This window comes from Triturus cristatus, chromosome 2_2 (genome assembly GCF_964204655.1).
Source record: "Triturus cristatus chromosome 2_2, aTriCri1.1, whole genome shotgun sequence".
In the NCBI taxonomy this organism is placed as follows: domain Eukaryota; kingdom Metazoa; phylum Chordata; class Amphibia; order Caudata; family Salamandridae; genus Triturus; species Triturus cristatus.
The window spans coordinates 199,092,888-199,114,618 of NC_140582.1; the positions used below are offsets into that span (position 1 = coordinate 199,092,888).

A 21,731-nucleotide genomic window follows, 5' to 3' on the forward strand; every position below is an offset into this window, starting at 1 on the left:
ATGGGGGTGAGAGTTTGGTGGCTGGTGCGTCTGTGGATCTTATCCTCTGTCCATCATTGGAATTTTCTTTCCTTAAAACTGTGGGCAGAGGTGGAAGCGAGCATAGTCTATTAAAGTGTTTAAGTAGATGTATACAGAGTGGCTTTGGGGGGGGGGGGGGGAGGAAAAATGAATTGACTACCAAGATTGACTACCACCAGCTCTAGTTATCGGAGGTTGGGTGGTGAGTGTGACAAAATATCTATATTTTAGCGTGTTACCTAAAATTCATACATACATTTAACGCTACACTCACTCCTACATGGTTCCTTCATCAACTGCCCTGACATCTGCTTAATCTAGTCCCACCCTATACACTACATACAGTACAGGAAAGTGTAGCACTGACATGAGTAATGTTAGTTCAGCCCAATGGTATAGTTGCTTGCCCACATTGACTCCCTTGGAGTTGGGCATTATCACCTATATGGAGTTACGCAATTTTACAGCAGAGGCTCATCCATTAAGTCACTTGTTGCGACGAGCTGTCTTTAGCATGCACATCTACATGAGTTAACTTGATGCTGTGAGGCGCCGCGGAATGAATTATCTAGTATGTTTGGTTTTCAAGGAATCTAACACAAATCTGCAAATGTATTCTTATTTTCTTATGAAATTTACTTAGGTTGCATTTTGATAATGTAAATAAAATATCCACTGGAATGTAACTTAGATTCCATGAAATAACAATGTCTAACCTGCAGTTCTAGCTTGTATGTATAGTTGATCGCTTCTCCCTTTTTTTCATGTAGATGCCAATGAGGCTGGTGCCTAGCTACATTCAGAGGCCAGACTACGCAGATCATCCTTTAGGTATGGGATCAGATTTTTGTCTTGCACTTACAGAATTTAGTTGTTGTAAAAGCATTGCATTCTGGCTCTCCAAGAGTGTTGCTTTTGAACCGAAATATTGCAAAAAATTTTTTCCAGTTATGTGCCCTCGGTTCTGATCAGATGGAGTACAAATGTATTCAAATTCAATTTTCCAATAAAGAAATCTTACAGTAATCTGGGAATGGAATTCTTTGGATCCGTAGTATGATAAAGGAGGATATCATCGGCATGCAGTGATGTCCTTTTATGCCCATCAGGCCTCCAAAGCGATCCACTGATCAATGGATTTCTGCTAAACCAACATACCTGCGATTAATTGAATTAAACTGTTCAATAAAGACTCGAGCAGCATCTCTTCTGCCTCTACTTCCTGAGACGACATTCATTGTCTTTCAGCCTAGCTTCCTCCGCCAGGCATTTCTGGCCTTATTGCCCTCATCATACATTTGTATTCCCAGGTGATGTGTTGGCATTGCTCCTGTGGCCATGTCCCAATATTCTTTCCTCTTTATTTCAACCTGCCTACCTAGTTCCAGATTTAGGTTGCTGGCCTGTTACCACTTTAGCGGTATGACTACATAGGTTTACTGACCTGTCGAGTAGTTCTCTATTGTGATGTATTCCACCAAAATATGATACTGTCCTTACTGTGTTTAAATGTTACTCACTGTTTCTTGTTCAGCATAGTCCCAGTGTCCTTATCAGTGGGGGCATTATTCTGAGATAGCCCATGCCAGATACTTATAATTCTCATTATCCGCTTTTGGTGCCGCTCAGTTAATGATTGAAGGCCCTCAAACAAAGAGAAAGGCTTTCCTGCAATTGTAGGCCGGGATGTTTCTATTAAGTCCCATACAGCAGTAGGACAAACAAAAGTAATCATTCAGTGTCTAAGCATGCAAGATTCTATCTCTGCTTTCTCAAAAATATTGACCAGCATAACCGGCTCAGCAATTTAGACCATATGTCTGTAATTCAATTTATTATGGGTTTGCAGAACAAAATCCAGGTAAGCAGTAGATGGCGAAGAATGTGGGAGTTGCCTTGTGTTCAGAGGAAGAAAGTGAAAAATATTTCTAAGATTTAGAAAAGCTATTCTGTCTTACAGTTTCAAACTAGATACTGTTTTAATTGACTTGTCATGCTTTCAAGTGTTTCCATAACCTTAGCAACCCATACTTGGCTGCCAAAGTTTACATTTATCAGCAACGGTGGAGTTTGTGATCCTCAATCTTTGCCACTGTTTCTTATTTCTGACTTTAATCTAAAATGGTACAGCTTTTTGGTATTACAAAGGGATTTTCCCTTACGGTGGACTTGGTTTAAAGCTTTGCTTGGTGTTGAGCAACAGATGGTTGTGAGTATCTTCGATTTCAAAGTAGAAATTTTCTTTAAAATGTTATGTCTCAAGAGATCAAAATCCGCAACACCACAGTATTCAGTAATTTGTACTCATTTATGGCGGTGACGAGGGTTGCATTTCTTACAAATACCTTTCGAATGAGAGAGGTGGATTTGGCAGAGTAAATTCATCAACAGTGAAAGCTGACCTCCTTATGGAAGAAACGCAAAGTAAAGGACATAGGTACAGTACAGTTCATGTATGTACATATTAATACTTTGGAAATACTTTGGGAAACATGGGCAAACCTATTGTAAGAACTGTAACAGGCTGTACAAAGGCGCCAGAGAAACTGAAGGTATGACACTTTTTTTTTAGCTATCCCCACAAAAGCAAAGTGGGCGAGAACTTGCTGGTGAAGGACACTAGCAGGAAACTTCTTTTTGAAACTGGAATCTCGTGGATGAGCAAATAAGATAACTAAAGGCCTTCATTTATTAAAGTAGTGGCACCTATGACTGCAGGTGTGTGTTTGTCTGATGCCTGCTTCTCATTCCGGGATTAACTTTCCTCTAGTGGGGCAAAGTAAGCTCATTTTGATGACTGTCTCCGGAAAAGTGTTTTTCGTTCACATAGGGATTGAATTTGTATAGAGAAGTCCGAAATTAAAACAAAAGTTACATGTTGAAGTGTCACAGACAAAAATGGCTAATCATGGGGGTACTTTACATGTCCCTTAAAGGAGCTCTAAAGTTTTTTCTAGACAACAGGAGCACTATACAAAAACAACTAAAATGAATTTAATACAAATCTGAATGTCGTTTTGTGCCTAATCTCATGCATAGGTTGAATTGTAGATTGTCTTCAGTTAAGCACTTTATCGGAAAGTTCTTTTTCCTTTTACTCTTAAGAATCTTCATTTTCCTTTTACTCTTAAGAATCTTCATATTTGTTTTGGACCATGATCGAGGACTTCTACAGCCACTTTTCTTTGGTTTTGGTGCTAGCCAGATCGGCTGAATCTGCCATCTCCGTCTAAGTGGTAACTCTGTATTCCACAAGTTTCAATGTCTTCTTTGATGTAAGAGATTTTTTGGGCCATCACATAGGATTTGCAAGTTAATATTTTTATAAACCGCTTTTTTTAGCCAAAAATGTAATGTAAACTAGCTTTAATTAAGAAATACAATAAGATGCCTAGGCAATACGCCAAATATATTAAACACAGAGGTATAATGGGAGTCATGGATACATGGCTCCACATAAGTTCTCACCCCTTCCCTTTTGTGGCTCAAAAACCAATCGGCCCAATCCTTAATTGTCCAAGATCCTCCTAGGAAGACAATTACTCCCCAGCATTGAACACAGCTATTCCTCTTGCCATGGAGCCCATATTTGTTACTTTCAGGAACAACTTCGACTTTGGCATTTAGACTTTCCATGCCCATTTGATTTCTCAATTCCATTAATTAATATCTGGATGACTGAATTACATCAATGTTCGAGGCATGTGGGCTGCTGAATTCATATCTGTGCATAGATCGCCGCCTAGTGTTGGGTCCGGATGTTTGCACGTTGTTGTCCTGGAAGAGTCTTCGAAGTATCCTTGGATAGGTGACTCCTCCCCTGGACTACAGTGCGCATGGGCATCCTCTCCATCCTCAGATTGTTTTTTTCCGCCATTGGGTTCGGATGTGCTATCTTAGCTCAAGTTAGGAAAATATTTTTTCGAGGCCAAAAGGCCTTTAGTTCGCGTCGGTACTGTTTATCGATCGGGTTTCGATAGAATTTGTTAGTTTACTAACTTTCAGCACCGACTGCTTTCGCATTTACCTGTCCATCGACGACTTCGACGATGGAATCCAGGACGCCATTCAAAAGGTGTCCGGTATGCAATGCGAAGTACCCACACATCGACGTCCATCCGGTGTGCAACAAATGCCTTTCGCCGGACCACGACGAATCAACATGCATGGCCTGTGCCCGGTTCCGCTCGAAGAAGACTCTGCGGAATCGTCGAGCGGCGAGACTCGAGGCGCAGCACGCGGCACCGGCCCCGACAGACATCTTCGGCGAGGCCGAGGACGTCGAGGAATTGGAAGTCTTGCCCTCCAGTCCCGTTTCCGAACACGAACCCGGATCGGACGAGGAAGACGAGTCACTCTTCCACAGAGGTGAAGTCGACACCGAGGTAGGAGACGACGAGGAGGCCTTCGGGGCCGAAGAAAGTAGCTCCAATGATGAACAAGGCCTACCTGTTCAAACCGTTCAAACACCAGTGCCACAGCCTATGGCTCCGGTCGAGGGATCGCCTTCGGGCCTTACCCGAGACCCATCCCGCAGTTCTTCGGCCCCGCCCTCGGGCCCGGCCTCGGACGTTCAGCGGCAGCCATTACTACATAAACAGGCTGGTTTCCCTATCACAAAACCGAAACCGAAAGCTGCTCAGGTTCCACCGAAACCGAAACTGAAAGTAGCGCTGGTCGGATCGAGGCCTTCGACGCCAGCGCACCGCGTCGGCACCGACCGCACCAAGAGGGACTTCGGTGCCGAACTTGAGGCGGGCGACGTTGGAGTCGACAAACGGAAAAAAGCCATCGGCACCGACAAACCTGCTCGGCTACCGGCACCGACGACACCAAGGGCCGTACCGCCTGCTGTGTCTCACATCGCTCCCTCGACGACACCTAAGCCTCAGGTATCGAAGACTTCGACGGTGATCTCTTCACCCCGACTCGATGACCCTCCGGCACCGAAAAAATCTACGGCCGCCTCTACGAGCCTGGCCGGTGCCAAAGCCTCGAAGGCGCCCCAAGTCCGACCTGGTGTGACGCAAGGCAGCAAAACCACACCTGTCCTCCAGGACACGTCGGGCTCCGGTTCGGTCGGAGCTCCCGCAGCCTCTTCGGTGCCGACCAACATTACCTTCGGCTTGCCTCCGTCAACAATCCCAAAAATGTTCCAACTCAGGACACGGGTCACCCAACCTACGGTCACACCTGCTGAGACGTCTCCAGCACGTATCATCGACGCCGGCACTGGCAGAATGATTCTCCAGGACCGAAGGATAACTTCGGAGCCGCCATTGGACCCTTTCAGGATCCCACTAAAAAGGAAGTTGCCTGCAGAATCGGAACCTCTCCTTTATGAACCCTTCCATTCATCCTACCAGGATCCACACCGGTTCTCCCCCACACGCTCCGATACAGACGCATTGGAGGACTACATGGCTGACCAAGTCCCCTACCATGTAGACACGGACCCTGATGACCAGCAGGACCCTGATCAAACTTGGGGCGACCCTGCAGACCCCAGTGCACCTCTCGATGCACAGGATCCACAACTCTATGGGGCAAAGACATCTCCTACGGAGGATACTGCAGCGTTCAATGCTCTTATCGAACGTGCTGCCAATAACCATGGGGTGCAGCTTCACTCTGATACCATCGAAGATGACTTTCTAATGGACACCTTTGCATCCTCAGAAAGACATGTAAAGACTCTGCCAATGTTAAAGGGGGTCCTCAAGCCAGCCAAGGACATTTTCAAAGAACCCACCAGGGCACGAGTGATAAACCCCAGGATTGATAAAAAATACAGATCAGCACCTGGGGATCCTACTTACATCAGAGGACAATTACCACTCGACTCCATCGTCGTAGCGAATGCACGCAAGAGGGCACACTCGCAAACAACAGGTGACGCTCCTCCCCCGGACAAAGAGTCCAAGGTGTTAGAAACCTCTGGCAAGCGAGTTGCCGCCCAAGCTGCCAACATATGGCGCATAGCCAACACTCAGGCGCTCCTTGCTCGCTATGATAGAGCGCACTATGACACACTTGAGCAAATATTCCAACATCTCCCTGACCAGTTCAAGGAAGGCGCAGAAATGCTCATCAGAGAAGGACAGCTACTAACGAACGCTTCCATCAAATGCGCACTAGATGTTGCAGACACGGCTGCCAGAGCCATAAACACAAGCGTCATGTTGCGACGACATGCCTGGCTACGGATCTCAGGATTCAAGCCTGAGGTACAAAACAATATACTGAACCAGCCCGTCAACCCCGACTATGTATTCGGGCCAGAGGTTGACACCACCCTCGAAAAGATAAAAAAGGATACGGACACTGCAAAGTCCATGGGCGCACTACAAACTCAGTCCTTTCGGAGCGGCTCCTTTCGTCGCCCCGGAAACAAGGGAGCAGGTAGAGGACAGGGGTCACAACAAACATATAACAAAGGCAATACACAGACCACCTATGATAAACACACCCGAGGTGGATATCGTGGCTCCAGCACAAAGGGCAGAGGACGCGGCTACGGCAACACCAGGTCCTCCCCCAAGAACAAGCAGTGACGCCCTCTCCCTTCCTCCCGACCACATAACACCTGTCGGGGGAAGGCTACAAAGGTTCCTGTCCACGTGGAATTCCATCACCACGGACAGGTGGGTCAAAGATGTTATAAAATACGGTTACTGTCTGGAGTTAACCTCCACTCCACCCACAATACCACCAAGAAGCCGTCCTATGTCCTCAGAGCACTTAACGCTCTTACAGCAAGAAGTGCAAAGTATGCTTCTAAAAGGCGCTATAGAGGTCGTACCCATCCACGAGCAGGGTGCGGGAGTGTACTCCCTCTACTTCTTAATTCCAAAAAAGGACGGGTCGCTCAGACCTATATTGGACCTGAGACCCCTGAACCAGTACATTCTTTCAGAGCACTTTCATATGCTCACTCTACAGCAAGTCCTTCCGCTTCTCAAGCAGGGAGACTTCCTAGCCACACTGGACCTCAAGGATGCGTACTTTCACATACCCATCCACCCCTCACACAAAAAATACCTCAGGTTCACTGTTCAGGGGCAGCACTATCAGTTCAAAGTCCTTCCCTTCGGCGTGACAACAGCGCCCAGGGTTTTCACGAAGTGCCTAGCTACGGTGGCAGCACATCTACGGAGGCAGCATATACACGTCTACCCCTACCTAGACGACTGGCTCGTTCAAGCGAAGTCAGCCCAGCAATGTGCAAGCCACATGTCCCGCACCATTCACCTTCTTCACAGTCTGGGATTCTCACTGAATTATCCAAAGTCCCATCTCCAGCCCGCACACGTACAACAGTACCTAGGTGCGACTATAGACACTCTGGCGGCCACAGCTCAGCCAAATTTAGTGAGGATCGACAGCATACAACTGCTGATCTCCAAATTCAAACCCAATCACTCACTTCCAGCGCGAGTCTTCATGCAGTTGATAGGCATGATGGCCTCCTGCATCTTCATAGTCCCGCACGCGAGATTACATATGCGCCCACTTCAGGAGTGCCTAGCACGTCAGTGGAATCAGGCTCAAGGACAGTTAAAGGACCTAGTGTTGGTGAGCGGTCGGGCATACAACTCTGCATTGGTGGAATCCACAAAACCTTTGCAAGGGCCGACCGTTCCAAGAGCCTGTCCCACAAATAGTACTGACAGCGGACGCGTCTCTCCAGGGATGGGGAGCTCATGTACTCTACTACACAGTGCAAGGACTATGGACAACACAACAAAAGAAGTTGCACATCAACCTTCTGGAATTGATGGCAATCTTCCTAGCCATGAAGGCATTCAAAGTACATCTATGCAACAAGGTCGTGTTGATCCGGACGGACAACATGACCGCAATGTACTACATACAGAAACAGGGAGGCACACACTCTCCACAGTTGTCTCATCTGGCTCAGAGCATGTGGAAGTGGGCCATTCAAAGGAACATGTTCCTCATGGCGGAACACCTCCCTGGCAAGGACAACCAGATGGCGGATCTGCTCAGCAGACACAGCCACCAAATGCACGAGTGGGAGTTACACCCATCAGTACTCCAACCGTACTTTCAGCAGTGGGGTCATCCGGAGATAGACCTATTCGCGACAAGCGAAAACGCAAAATGCCCAAGCTTCGCCGCCAGATTCCCACATCCGCAGTCGCAGGGCAATGCGATATGGATGAACTGGTCCGGCAGATTTGCGTACGCTTTTCCCCCAGCGCCATTGATACCGCTAGTGGCCCGCAAACTCCGACAACACTCCCTGACACTCGTCCTAGTTGCTCCCACGTGGGCACGCCAGCCGTGGTACACCACCTTCCTCGAACTTTCCGTGGTGCCGCATCAAAGGCTGCGGATCAAACCCGCGCATTTGACGCAGAACCATGGAGAGGTTCAGCACCCAGATCCGCAACAGCTGAATCTGGCGATCTGGCTCCTGAAGTCCTAGAGTTTGGCTATCTCAACCTGCCACCTGACTGTATGGACATCATCAAGGAGGCCAGGAGACCCACTACCAGAGCTTGCTATGCAGCCAAATGGAAAAGGTTCGTCATTTATTGCGGAAATAATGACATCAACCCGCTGGACGCATCCATCCAAAACATCATCTGTTATCTCTTACACCTATATCGATGCAATCTGGCGTACACCACTATACGTGTCCATTTGACCGCAATATCAGCCTATCTGCAAACCAGGCAGCACCTCTCTCTATTCAGAGTGCCTGCCATCAAAGCATTCTTGGAAGGGCTCAAACGAGTCATTCCACCTAGTCACCCACCGGCTCCAATGTGGAACCTCAACTTGGTCCTCACACGCCTGATGGGTCCACCCTTTGAACCTCTACACTCATGCGAGATTCAATTCCTTACCTGGAAAGTGGCCTTCCTAGTAGCGATCACTTCCCTCAGAAGAGTTAGTGAACTCCAGGCACTAACCGTTCAAGAGCCATTTATTCAGGTTCACGCTAACAGGGTCGTACTACGTACCAACCCCAAGTTCATGCCCAAGGTAATATCGCAGTTCCACATGAACCAGACTATTGAACTGCCCGTTTTCTTCCAAAACCCACAAACTGTTGCAGAAAGGGCACTACATACACTAGATGTACGGAGGGCCCTCATGTACTACATCGACAGGACTAAACCATTCAGGAAGACAAAACAACTGTTCGTTGCCTTTGCCCCACACCACAAAGGTAACGCCATCTCCAAAGCAGGGATAGCCAGATGGATAGTTAAGTGTATTCAAATCTGTTATCAAAAGGCAAAACGCACATTAACTATTCCACCACGAGCCCACTCAACACGTAAGTTGGGGGCTTCCATGGCCTTCCTAGGAAATATTCCCCTGCATGATATATGCAGAGCAGCCACATGGTCCACTACACACACATTTACAAAACACTATTGCGTAGATGTGCAGTCAAAACAGCAGGCAGCTGTAGGACAGGCTGTTCTCAAAACACTTTTTCAGACCGCTGCAGCTGGCACGGGTAGCCGCCGCTAATAGAGGGCACTGCTATGTATTCTATGCACAGATATGAATTCAGCAGCCCACATGCCTCGAACTGAATATGCTACTTACCAGTATGCATCTGTTCTTGGCATGTAGGGCTGCTGACATTCATATCGCCCTCCCTCCTCCCCGGCGCCTGTCGCAGCTGCAGCTCTCAGAATTACTGCAAGCATGGTCATCACTTTCTGTATCTACTCCATCACTGCCACAATGGCGAAAAACAATCTGAGGATGGAGAGGATGCCCATGCGCACTGTAGTCCAGGGGAGGAGTCACCTATCCAAGGATACTTCGAAGACTCTTCCAGGACAACAACGTGCAAACATCCGGACCCAACACTAGGCGGCGATCTATGCACAGATATGAATGTCAGCAGCCCTACATGCCAAGAACAGATGCATACTGGTAAGTAGCATATTCATTTTACTAGTATTTCATCTTGCTTACATCATACCTTGTGCATAGAATGTTTTCTTGTGTAAGTCTTCTTCATCCACTTCCCCTGGACAGCAGGGCGTAGACTGTGTTCCCACTATGATTTTAAAACTGCTGCCAGTTCAGTATGCACCTTGCCCAAAATGCTTGGAATGCCTCGCACCCCTAGATTTTATGAAGAGATCCTGCCTCATTCTTAAACCCAGTACAAGTTGTTGTTTCAACCAGACCTATTTTGTACAGTGTAGAGTAATTCTGATAGACCATAATACAAGATATTGAGAAGTATCATCTTTAGGTTGGAATGGATTGCATACTTAACACTCAGGTTTTCCAGTGTGTCTGTTTTGATACTTTCAATGATGCTACAGATCTAATGGGATCTTTTCCATTTCCTCCAATGGAGAAAGATCCAAAGTACCTATTTCTTATAGGTGACAATTTGAAGCATGTTGATTGCAATAGTGCTTACAATGTTCAGGGCCTGATTATCCATCTGTAATTCCTCAAAGGTTTTCGGGCTGCCTCCCTGCTATCACAGCACTTTTCTGAAACACAGTGGCACTTCTTTAGTTATTCGCCTTCTCTGCAAGTTATTCTAAGAGACTTTTTCTGCATCCAGATAGAAGGATTTCAGACATTGTGTCTGATGTGATATCCGAGAGCGCCATCATTTTTGCTCCCTTTCATTTGATGCACAGGTTCCTCATTTTGAGACCCTTCGGAGTCTCTGAGCAGGATAGGAATAGCAAAGTGCCCATGTTGTCTCACCTATGCTTATTATGCCTCTTCTTAAGCATTGATTACAAGTATTGTGTACAATTCTGATCCTTTTTCAAATGAGAGCTTGCACAGAGATTGGAATTCAAAGTAGTGCAGTAAATAAAGTACGTGCAGTCTCTCTTTGACAGACTTTAGATGCAAAAACATGGCAAAATGTATTGGGGTGGTTGAAGATTGGAGAGTGAGAAAGGCCAAATTAAAAGTCAATACCTAGAGTATTTAGTGCAATTAGTACAAAGGCTGCTTGTTATCCCTCATTTCAACAAAGAAAACTCTGAATGAACAGAAGTTAATTACAACACCAGGGAAATATCTCAACCTGGGAAGATGATATTTTATAGGAATGAGAAATACACCCTTATTTCTCACTGCTTGAAACCCAGCCTTGATGTCATTGTGTCCATTTCACTATTCCTAACATCCTTATATCTTTTGATGACTTTGATCCCCCCTTCCTCTTGACCAGATTTCCTCATTATCTTAAAACAAAAAGTGTAAGAGTGACAACTGAGGGCTGGCTGCTGCCTTTAAATTCTGTGCTATGTGTAGTTGTTAAGTGCAGGCCCCTTTTTAATGTGAGACCTCATTATTTTCCTGTGACTTAGATGTTTTCTTCTTGTGTAAAATGAGCATGCAATTTGGCAAAGTACTTTGTCCCCGTTCCCTGTTCCGTTCCCTGTTAGCACAGCCAACCTGTCAGCCTGATATTCAGGTCATTGCTATTTTGCACAGTTTTTCCTTATGCTCCTTGTTAACCAAAGATGACCAATTGGCACCTCTCCCTGGCTGTAGTCACTCATTGGTAGTCCGCAACCACAGATGGGCATTTGATCCAGTTCTTTCCCATGTTAAAAGTTATGCTCAGGCTGCCACATGGACTTTTATGGAGCCAGTGAAATCCCTGGTCGTTGCACCCATGATAGAGATCAAATATAAGCCATCTCCCTCTGACCCCTGGTACATTAGCAGGCATGGCCCCTCAGGTGCCCCTGTGCTTGCCACTGCCCACAAACGAGTAGCAGCACAAGCCATGGTTAATGCCTTGTCCGGATAAGAAGAGTAAGTGAGTTGAGGCTGCAGGCATGAGGGTAGCAGTAGGTGCCGCAACCCACTGGTGCATGACAAATGCGTGGGTCTTTTGTTTTGGTGCCACAGAACACAGTAGGACAAGTTAGCGGACCTGCACCAGCATCTTTCCCCAGAACATAGGAAAAGATGGGATGAAATAGTAGCGTAAGGTAAACTCATCTCTAACTGTACCATCTGTTGTGCTCAGGATGCTCCCGATTCTTCAGCTTGAGGGGTAATACAGCAGTCTTCTATACCACCACTCCAGGCTACGCACCCTTCTCTTAGCTCCAAGCCAGAAGTCAGGCAGCGTCTCATCAATTTTACCTTTGATAGGAACACATTTTAATGCCAGAAGTTGATGAGATAGTAGAGAAAATTAGGAAGGAGAAAGGCCCCGCTAAAGCCATGGGTGCCCTTCAGACACGGTCAGCTGGGGACAGAAGGGTAGTGGCACCTCTCCCGACCAGTCCCTACCCTATTGGCAACAGGAGGAGATCTCCATCCAGCAATAGAGCCGAGGTTACATTTGGGTTCCTTCCAGGGGTCACAACTTTAGAGGTAAAGGCAGAGCCTCCCCTCTGCCCCCTCCCCAAATTAGGAAGTCTCTACCTCTAAACAGTGACTTTCCTCTTTTTCTCCTTCAGAGTCACCATAGCTCAGGGGGTGTTCACCAGATGCCTACCTGTGGTGACTGCCCATATGAGAATGGGGGTATCCATGTGTTTCTCTGTGTTGACGATTGGCTGATCAAGAGTGCAGGCAAGCAGCAGTGCCTGGCACACACTCAGGCCACCATCTCCCTTTGACACAGGTTGGGATTTACCATAAATTCCTCCAAATCCCATCTCCAGCCTCTTCAGATTCAGCCCTTCTTAAAGGCCGACCTCAATTTAGTCAGGGGCAAAGCTTACCCCAGCCAAGGCATGGTAAAAGCTTTGCAACAGATGTTGCCTTTATTAGGCCATATTGTTACCTACCAGTCAGAACAGTAATCGGGCTTCGAAAAATCCTAACAATTCTGCTAGACCTGCAGGTCTAGTGATTCAAATAATCTACTCGACCGAATTCTAATGCTCTTGACCCATAAACTGTTTTAAAATTGGGATCCTGGGCAAGTATTTTAATTGCCTGAGATGCCATTTTCTTCTTGATCACACATGAGAGCAACTTCAAATATGCCAATTTGGCAAGTCTGCTGTACAGAATACTCTTATTTGATTTATTAGAGTAAACGTTTGCTCCATATATAATACAAATCTAGCCACATTTGGGATACACATGACCACTGACTTGCCTCAGTCCATTAACTGCATTGTCATCAGTTCGGGGGCAGGAACATTTCTCAAATCATATTTAAAGACTGTCACTTTTATTAAATACATAACTAAAGCCTGCAGTAGCAGCACATTGTCATTTGCAATTAGCAGATTTTACATTCAAATGGCCACAGAATTTCCCACTGACATGTTTCAAAACTACATAGTGTACAATGTCTGGAAATCGAGTTGCTGCAAATATTTGTTGATTTGCACATCACCAAGTAAAGTGTTCCGATTTGTTATGCTCCTATGTATATCTTTGTTTGCATCACACTTATGAATTACAAAATAAAGTTTTCTTAATTCCTGATATATACTTGTTCTATTCATTTACAAGCTGCTTAAATGTTGTTAGAAAAAAAAACCCTGACATTTTGCAGCCTTTTTTCCACAATTTTTGTCAGATAACTCCCTTGACAAAAAGCGCTTCCTATAACAAGAGAGAGAAAATTAAACACCATTTTCCAGGTGCAGATAAGCAACAATTAATAAAAACAAACTGATATTTGAGCTCTGTCCTTGAACAGACTGCGAATGTGTCAAGACGAAGACAAGATTTAAAGGCCTCTTTATTGCTCGTTCACTTTCTGAAAGAAAAGAACACCTTTTCCTTTCAGCTCAAGTTAACTAGCCAGCAGGGACGAGTAAATTCTAAAAATAGATCGACCTGAAAATCTCACTCAGGTGGTCGAGTGGATTTTTCGAGGCCTGAGTAATGCATCTCTTGGAGTGATGGCTTCCTGCATAACCGTAGTCCCACAGGCCAGACCACGCATGTGCCCTCTCCAGAAGTGTTTATCTGTGCGTTGGTTACAAGCGGTGGGTCAGAGCGAAGATCTAGTGTTGATACTAGCTAGCACCTTTTGGCTTTCTGCAGTGGTGAAGCAGCAACAACCTGTCAGTGCTAGGCTTTCATGGACCCCAATCAGTAGATGACAAACACCACATACTGTTCTCTTTCAGGTTGGGTAGCACATCTCCAAGAACTGACAGTTCTGGGTTTGTGATCACTACATCAGCAAGGCCTTCTCGCCGATCACGTGGAGCTTTTAGCTACCAAGCAAGCTCTTAAAGCCTTCCTTCATGTCCTCCTACACAAAGTGGTCCTTGTAAAGATGGAGATTATGACTGCTGTGTATTACATATAGAAGTAAGGCAGCACACTTTTCCCGTTGTTATCGTCACTAGCGCAGAGTATTCTGTATTGTATCTGATTTACCATCGGATACAGTTCCTGGTGGAGTGCCTCCCGGGGGTTGAAAACTACTTTGCGAACCTGCTCATTAGGATGCAGCAACACATCCACGAGTGGGAACTCCACTCTTAAATCTTTCTTCTGTTGGTGAACCCTGAGGTCGACCTTGTCATCAATTTTCATGACACAAAATGCCAAACTTCGCCTCCAGGTTTCCATATCCTCAGTCTCTGGGCAATGTTATATGGATGAACAGGTCAGGGATCTTTGCCTACGCTTTTGCTCCACTCCTGCTCCTTTTGCATGTGGTCAGGAAGCTCTGGCAAACCACTTACCTCATCCTGATGGCTCCCTCATAGGCCAGACATCCCTGGTGCTCGACCCTTCTTGAAATATCAGTTGTACCCCACGAGAAGCTCCACAGGCCAGACCTTCACGCAGGATCAAGACAAGGTCAGACTCTGAAAACCCAGACAACCCAATCTAGCGATTTTGCTTCTGAGGTCCTAGAGTTTGGTTACCTCCATCTCCCTCCGTAATGCATGGATATTATCAAGGAAGCATGCAGACCCACTACGTGTGCCTGTTACGATGCCAGTTGGAAAGGTTTTGTCAGTTGTCTTCACTTATAAAATTAAAGTATAAGCTTGCATCTCCATATGCCTCCACTTGGCCGCCATTGCAGCTTACATGCAAGTCAGGGAACATTAGTCTTCAAGATCCCTATTATCAAGGCTTTCATGGAGAGCATTATACTAGTCATCCCACCTAGCGTTCCTCCTGCCCCAGTCTGGAACCTTAATATCCTTCTTAGTAGATTTATGGGCACTAATTTTTAACCAGTGCACTTGTGTCTTTTACAGTTCCTCTCTTGGAAGGTTGTCTTCCTTGTCACTGCCCCATCCCTAAAATGTGTTGGCGAGTGTAGGAAAGTAGCATATGCTTTCATGGTTACCCCAACTTTTTGCTGGTGTTATACTGTTTATTTTGACTAGCTTGACTGGGATCCTGCTAATCAGGACCCCAGTCACTGCTTCCTCCATGGTGAGTACCTTGGTACATTACTAATTAGTTGCTGGTGTACCCTAGTAAGTCCCTACTATATGGTACTAAGGTGCCTAGGTACACTAGGAGTCTCCCATGGGGTACAGCATATTGTATGCCACCCAGAAGCGACCCTCCAAACTCCTGACTACAGGCCTGCCATTTCAGCCTGTGTGAGTTGGTGCAGGCACCTTTCACAAAAGATAGAAGTCTCCTTATATCTAACATCACTGCACTTGAAACTTATAAGCCGCCCCTCTAGCAGGCATTTCAGTCACAAAGGGCAGGGTGCTCGGTCCTGAGTGTGAGGGGAGCCCTGCATAAGCAGACCATCCCTACAAACCCTGGAGTCCATTCTCTAGGCTTTGTAAGTGAGTCAGCCATTACGATATAGAGAGGCCATGCGTAATTACGCGAGGAACATCTCTAAACTGACTGGAACAAACCTGGGCGTGTTTGGTATCAAACATGTTGGAATCCTACCCCAACACCGTATCCGGTGCTGGAGGTATTATCCATCCACAGTAGGGCTATTCCGGGGAGCCCTCAATGCTACCGGGACCGATCTTACAGAGCCTGACAGCAACCAAGGGCTGCTGCCGACCACAGATAAGATTCTGCCCTTCTGCCGCTGGGTCAAGCCAGAGCAGGGGAAGGTAAGACAATAGGTTTCTGTCACAGGGAGGTGTGACTACCTCCCAGGCCGGATTTAGCGTATTAGGCCAGGGTGGAAGCGCTTGCCAGCACCACATAGTCTGCAAGAAGGGCACATTTGGTGCCCTCCTTGCATACTCCAGTTCAAACCAGCTCAGAGAGCCATTGACTCAAGTTCTGGGGTGAAACTGGACAAAGGACATGGGATTATCCTCCCCTCTGTCCAGCCCCTCCTCTGGGAGGGACCTGTGAATAATCCCAACCCTCACTTTAGGGTACTTAAGGGCTTACCTGTGGGTGGGTCCCTAGATTCGTAGTGGGATTTGATTCAGATCTAACTTCGCGTCCTCTTCAACCCATCTGGACAACCCGACCGAGTTATGCTGACCGAGTCGGACTGACCGCATCGAACTTCCCTTCAGGAACCGAGACTGCAAACGGGAAGACTCTCCCTACTCCGGACCTCTTTGTTGTGCAAATCGCTGCACCATCTGTGTCCGTGCTCCATACAGGTTCCATCCTGGGCCTGTGGAAATCCGAAGAGATCTCTCTTGGAGTGAAAGAGTCACTCCTCAGCATCTGTAGGCACCGCAATACAGGTGACTGAATTGCTGATCCTGGGCTCCTACGGACTCCAACATGTTCAGTAACATACAAGACTGCTCTACAAAGTCTTTGAGGCCTGCACTGTCTTCAGACGGAGTCTGAGGTCAGGATCCCTCATCGAAACTGCTGCAACGGAGTTTCTGTGCATTGCGTTGGCTGGCCGTTGCTAAGGTTGGGCGACTTATCTCCAGTGATCTCCGGACCCTGTTGAGGGTCTACATTTATTCCATTAGGCTCCCCTGCTTGCTCGGGCCTACCCTGACTGACTTGAATGTGGTGAGTCTCTTGGATCTTGCTGGTTTCGACCGAGTACCCTTTTGTCTTCCATGTGTTGCCGTTGCCAAGGCCTGTTGGTGCTCCTGCCGGACACTGACCCCCTGGATATCGACATCCAGCGTGGGACAGCTCGTACACCTTTCCTGGTTGTCCTCAGAGGCACCTGGTCTACGCAGCTGCAGAGACAAGGGCACCGTCCACTCTCCTGAAACAGCAGACATTGGTGGGTACTCGACTCCCGTTCCTCCTGGTCACCCCTGAGTGCCCTAGACTCTGTCCACTCTGCTTACAGGTACTATTCTTCTTGAATCCAATCTTGTATTCTAACGGACTCTTCCCGCTTCATCATCAGCACCTACTTGAAGTCCTCCATTGGGGTCAATGGCAGTTCCCGATGTCACTTTGTACCTACGCACCCGGCTTCCTTGGGGCAGGTAACTTGGTCTCCTGGGTATCCACGGGTGCAGTGACTCTTGAACCGTCTACCTTCCACAGGGTGTCTGCCAAGTCCTCTGGGAAGGGTCCTTTTTTGTAAGAACTATAACTACAACTTCCACCTTTGACTTACCTTGAGCACACAATTGTGTATTCACTTAGCACACATCCTCCATGGGGTTCCTGGGACCTTACCTTGGGTATTCCATGGTCCCCCAGCACTTATAAGTCCTCTGGGTCCACTCACGACTTTGGTCGCTAGTCGCAGTCCACTATTTTTGTATATGGTTTGGGCTCCCCCAGGAGTCCACTGTATTTTCATGCTACTTACCTGTCATATTATCAAAGTATTGTGTGTAGTGTAAATATATCTCCGGCTAGGAGATAGTGCATTGAGTTAGTGTCTGTAACAAATAACCTTTTAGAACTACACTGTGCGGTTCTTTTTTCACGTAAACTGCACTATAAGGTTAGATACTGGTGAAACAAGCTACTTTACACTCCTCCTAGATGAAGCCTGAAGGATGCTCTCCACAGCTACCACTTGGAGAGCTTTCTGAGGTTGTCTTATCCACTAAAAACACCAGAGGGTTGTCTGGATTGGTGCGGGGTGCTACACTTGAATAAGTGTGCACCATATACCAGGCCAGCCTCCTACAGCGAGCTTCTGACTTTCACCTCACTATAAGAGCCTTTATTTCAGGTCCATTACAGACAGGGTCATACTTAAGACCAACCTCTAATTCCACCTCAAAGTCGTATCCCCCTTCCACCTCAACCAAACTATTGAGCTCCCTGTCTTTTTCTCTCAACCAGACTCTGTAGAAGAAAGGGCAATTCACACTCTTTATGTAAGCACTTCCTTATGTCCTACATTGACAGAGCCAAGACTTTCCGCCAGACAGCAACAACTTTTCGTTGTATTTGACAAACCTCCCAAAGGTCACCCTTTGGCAGATCCAGGTGGATTGTCAAATGCATCCAAACCTGCTACCTCAAAGACAATGTTGCCTGTTAGGCCCAAACTGCATTCTACCCTTATAATATTGCTTCCTTGGGTAACATGCTATAGCTGACATTTGCAAGGCAGCTACACGGTCCACTACGCACAGATTCACTCTACACTACTGTGTAGACGTCCTAGCTCACCCAACAAGCTAGAGTTGGTCAAACGTTTCTTAGGATTTTTTTGAAGAATCTGCACCATCGACTGACTGACCGTTGCTTAAGGGAGCACTGCTTTACAATCTGTGCAGAGCATGTTTCTGCAGCTATGCATGCTATCCGTAGAAAATGTTACTTACCCTGTAAGCATCTGTTTGTAGCGTGTAGTTCTCTGGATTGACATGGGACAAGGCTCCCCAGGAGTAAATGATTGCTACAGGTTACTTTTTCTTCGCTATGCACTTCAACGCATAGTCATCTAAATGTCCTACATGCTGCTCCAATAGTACCCTCACCCACTGACAAAAAACAATCTAACAATGGAGCCAATGGAGTCACCTTACCTTGTGACTCGAAATATTTCTTCAGACCAAAAATAACTGCAAATGTCGAAGCTCAACACTAGATGGCAGGAGTTGTAGAGCATTTACATTTCCAGCGCTACAAGCAAACGCTTAAAGGGGGTACGCAACATTTTCATTCTCCGTGCTAGTTGCTTAATTGGACTATAATTCTGAAGCAGTTTCTAGTTGTTCACGAAAAGAGTTAAAGAACTGCAGATGAATTATACTTTTTGATATGATGGAATTCCTCTGGTTTTACTCAGTTTATGGTTATCCCTAGTTTTAGAAAATTTCAGTTTATGTAGATATAATGCTGTGCATAAACACATGCTGCAAAGGTTCTTTATCTCTTTCAATTGGTTTGCTGCTTGTATTGTAGATTCACATGAAGCTCTCGCCTTCGTTCGTGTAGGAAAGTATTATTGGAATTATTTATATTGAATACAGATTTTTACTAGGCTCACTAAACCTACATGTACTCCAGTGGGGGAAGAAATGTTTAATCTAAGGTCAAGCGGGTTTGGGAGAAAAAGAAAGAGCACAGCATGTCACTTAAAACAATACAAGCCCAAACCGATTGTGACAGGCAAGTAAAGTTTGTATAACAGCACTCTGGCCATTAGATTAGATCAGTGAACTTAGAACAGTGATTTGAATAAAGAAAAACGGAACATAATTAATCCTAGGTTGATGGATTTACCAGCCCTTTTCTTTTGTAGGTGTCTCTGAATCTGAGCAGTCATTAAAAGGTACGTCACAAATTAAAGTGTTGTGTACAGAAGACATAGAAGGAATGCGACAAGTTTGTAGGGTGAGTGGAAATGTTTATCATATAACTGTACTTGTGTTAAAATAATGTATGTTAAACATGTAACAACCTGCTATTGACTTCCACCTAATTGTCCCTGCCACATATTTATTGGTTACATTTTGTGCAGTTCCCTAAATGTCCTATCCTGGCCACTTCATAGTGGCCAACATCATTGTAGAACAATGTGATATGGTACGTGCCTGGAGGCCACACCTTAGCTTCATGATAAAATATGGCAGGACGCCGCCAGCCCCTGCTCCCGCACACTAGGTACAGATGTTATATGGTTTTATGTGGTCCTTGGATACATTGTCGACATTGCTAAGTTAGCATGAGTTTTGCTTGCCATATGCTGCTGCATTTGCACACGCCTCTGCTAGTTTGTTTTCGCGACACTTTGCCTCTGCCTTGTACATAAGCTTGTTTTTCACGTTCTCCCTTCAAATTCTGTCTGAACATAATGTGCAAGGTCAGTCAACAATGTCTCTTGTTGTTCTGTTCTGGTCAGTCCCTATTACCTAGGCAAAACATGTTACCAACAGCTGCAATATGGAAGCATCGTGCTTTGATATAGTGTTGTTGCATGTTTTTGAAACACATTTGAAGAAAGCTGTTCCATGGAGCTGAGCTCTGCTGTTCCTATGATGTAAACCTTCGCGTTTAGGCTTTCAGGTAGGGGGGCTGCTAATAACACATAAGATCTTCTGTTATATAAAATAACTTCTTACTGCTAAGGGGAGGGTGATTAGACCTGGTTATTTTGCCTTTTTCACAGTCTTTATAAAATGACCCCCCCCCCCCCTTTGTATTCTATGGTATTGTAACAATGCTAATAATGCTCGCTTTATGCATTTTGCTGCTGGTCGTGGTTTGCATACTGTTTGATGAATCACTATAGTCAAAATAAACATTTTGAACTTATTTAGTGACTCTGATTATTCTTATTGTGGACAAGTACCAGAGAGCGAAAGATTGTCTTGTTCCTGCGACTCTGAGGTGAGTCAGGAGTGCTCGTATTCTGGGCTGTCTAAGCATTCGTAGCTTCTTGATATTTGTAGGAGACCGAATGAGACGCTATTGCTAGTCGGTTGGGATTTTGGGTACTAATGTGGTAGGAGGTACACCCCTATTTACTGAGGTCCTGTTTTCTTGTGCATAGTTCTGGCTATGAGCAGAATCCCGCAACATGGCGCCGCCAACCTTTGGTCTGGTTCTTATCTGCGAGACGCTTGAGTAGTGCTCGTGCTGGTCCACAATCCCCTCACTTCCGTTTCCGGAACAGCTAAGATGAAGAAACCTCCTATATTTACATTTTTATTGGTTTATTCAAGCTTGAAGATTTAAAAGGTAATTATTTTCTTACAACCCGAGTTTGCGCTGCCGCTCTTTAAGTTGGTCTACTGTCTTCTCTAGAACGGCTGCAGTTGATATTACGGCTCATAGCAGAGCTGCGCTGAGGGCGCACTTGACTCATTATGCAGTCCCTGATGCTGGGGCCGCGCTTATTTTCGTGGTGGAAGCCAATCCGGCTCACCAGTTTGAAGTTTTTTTATTCTTGGGTCACCTTTCCGGCGGTGGATGGCACTGATATGTTTCACTCATATACTCCCACTGCCATTCCTCAGCAGTATCAGCCTTACAGAGCTCTTGAGATTCTGCATACAGCTTGGCAACACCGTATTTGGTTAAATGGCGCCCTTCCTCACCCAATGATGGCAGTTTGTTTAGGCCCCGTGTCTATAGATGGGGCCACATGGCCCGTTTTGGCTAGGTTTACCCCACACTCACTTGCTTTTACATCTGCATCTCTGGCAGAGCTCCGCGTCTTCCACACATTGTTAATACACGTATATAGAGCAGTAATACAGTACGTAACCCACAACGTCCAGGTGGGACCACCTGGCGCTGCTGTAGAACCTACGGGTCCTGGTGGCGTGACCATCAATCCCGTTAATTCAGTCATGGGCAAACGCCCGCAGGATAAGAATGAATTCCCTTATTGGCTTGCTGAGAAATTTGGACAGATAGAAGCTGTCTTTCCTAACACCACT

The 21,731-nt window shown here is 46.1% G+C and overlaps 1 protein-coding gene across 2 annotated transcripts in view; it reads left to right on the top strand.

Moving 5' to 3' along the window:
* Positions 1-21,731, top strand: part of METAP1 (methionyl aminopeptidase 1) — a 475,875-nt gene that overhangs the window by 226,197 nt on the left and 227,947 nt on the right. For both annotated transcript variants that reach the window (XM_085641167.1, XM_085641168.1), the window contains exons 4-5: positions 792-852; positions 19,589-19,680. In XM_085641167.1, the coding sequence (XP_085497293.1) occupies positions 792-852; positions 19,589-19,680 (153 nt within the window). The remainder of the gene's footprint in view (positions 1-791; positions 853-19,588; positions 19,681-21,731) is intronic.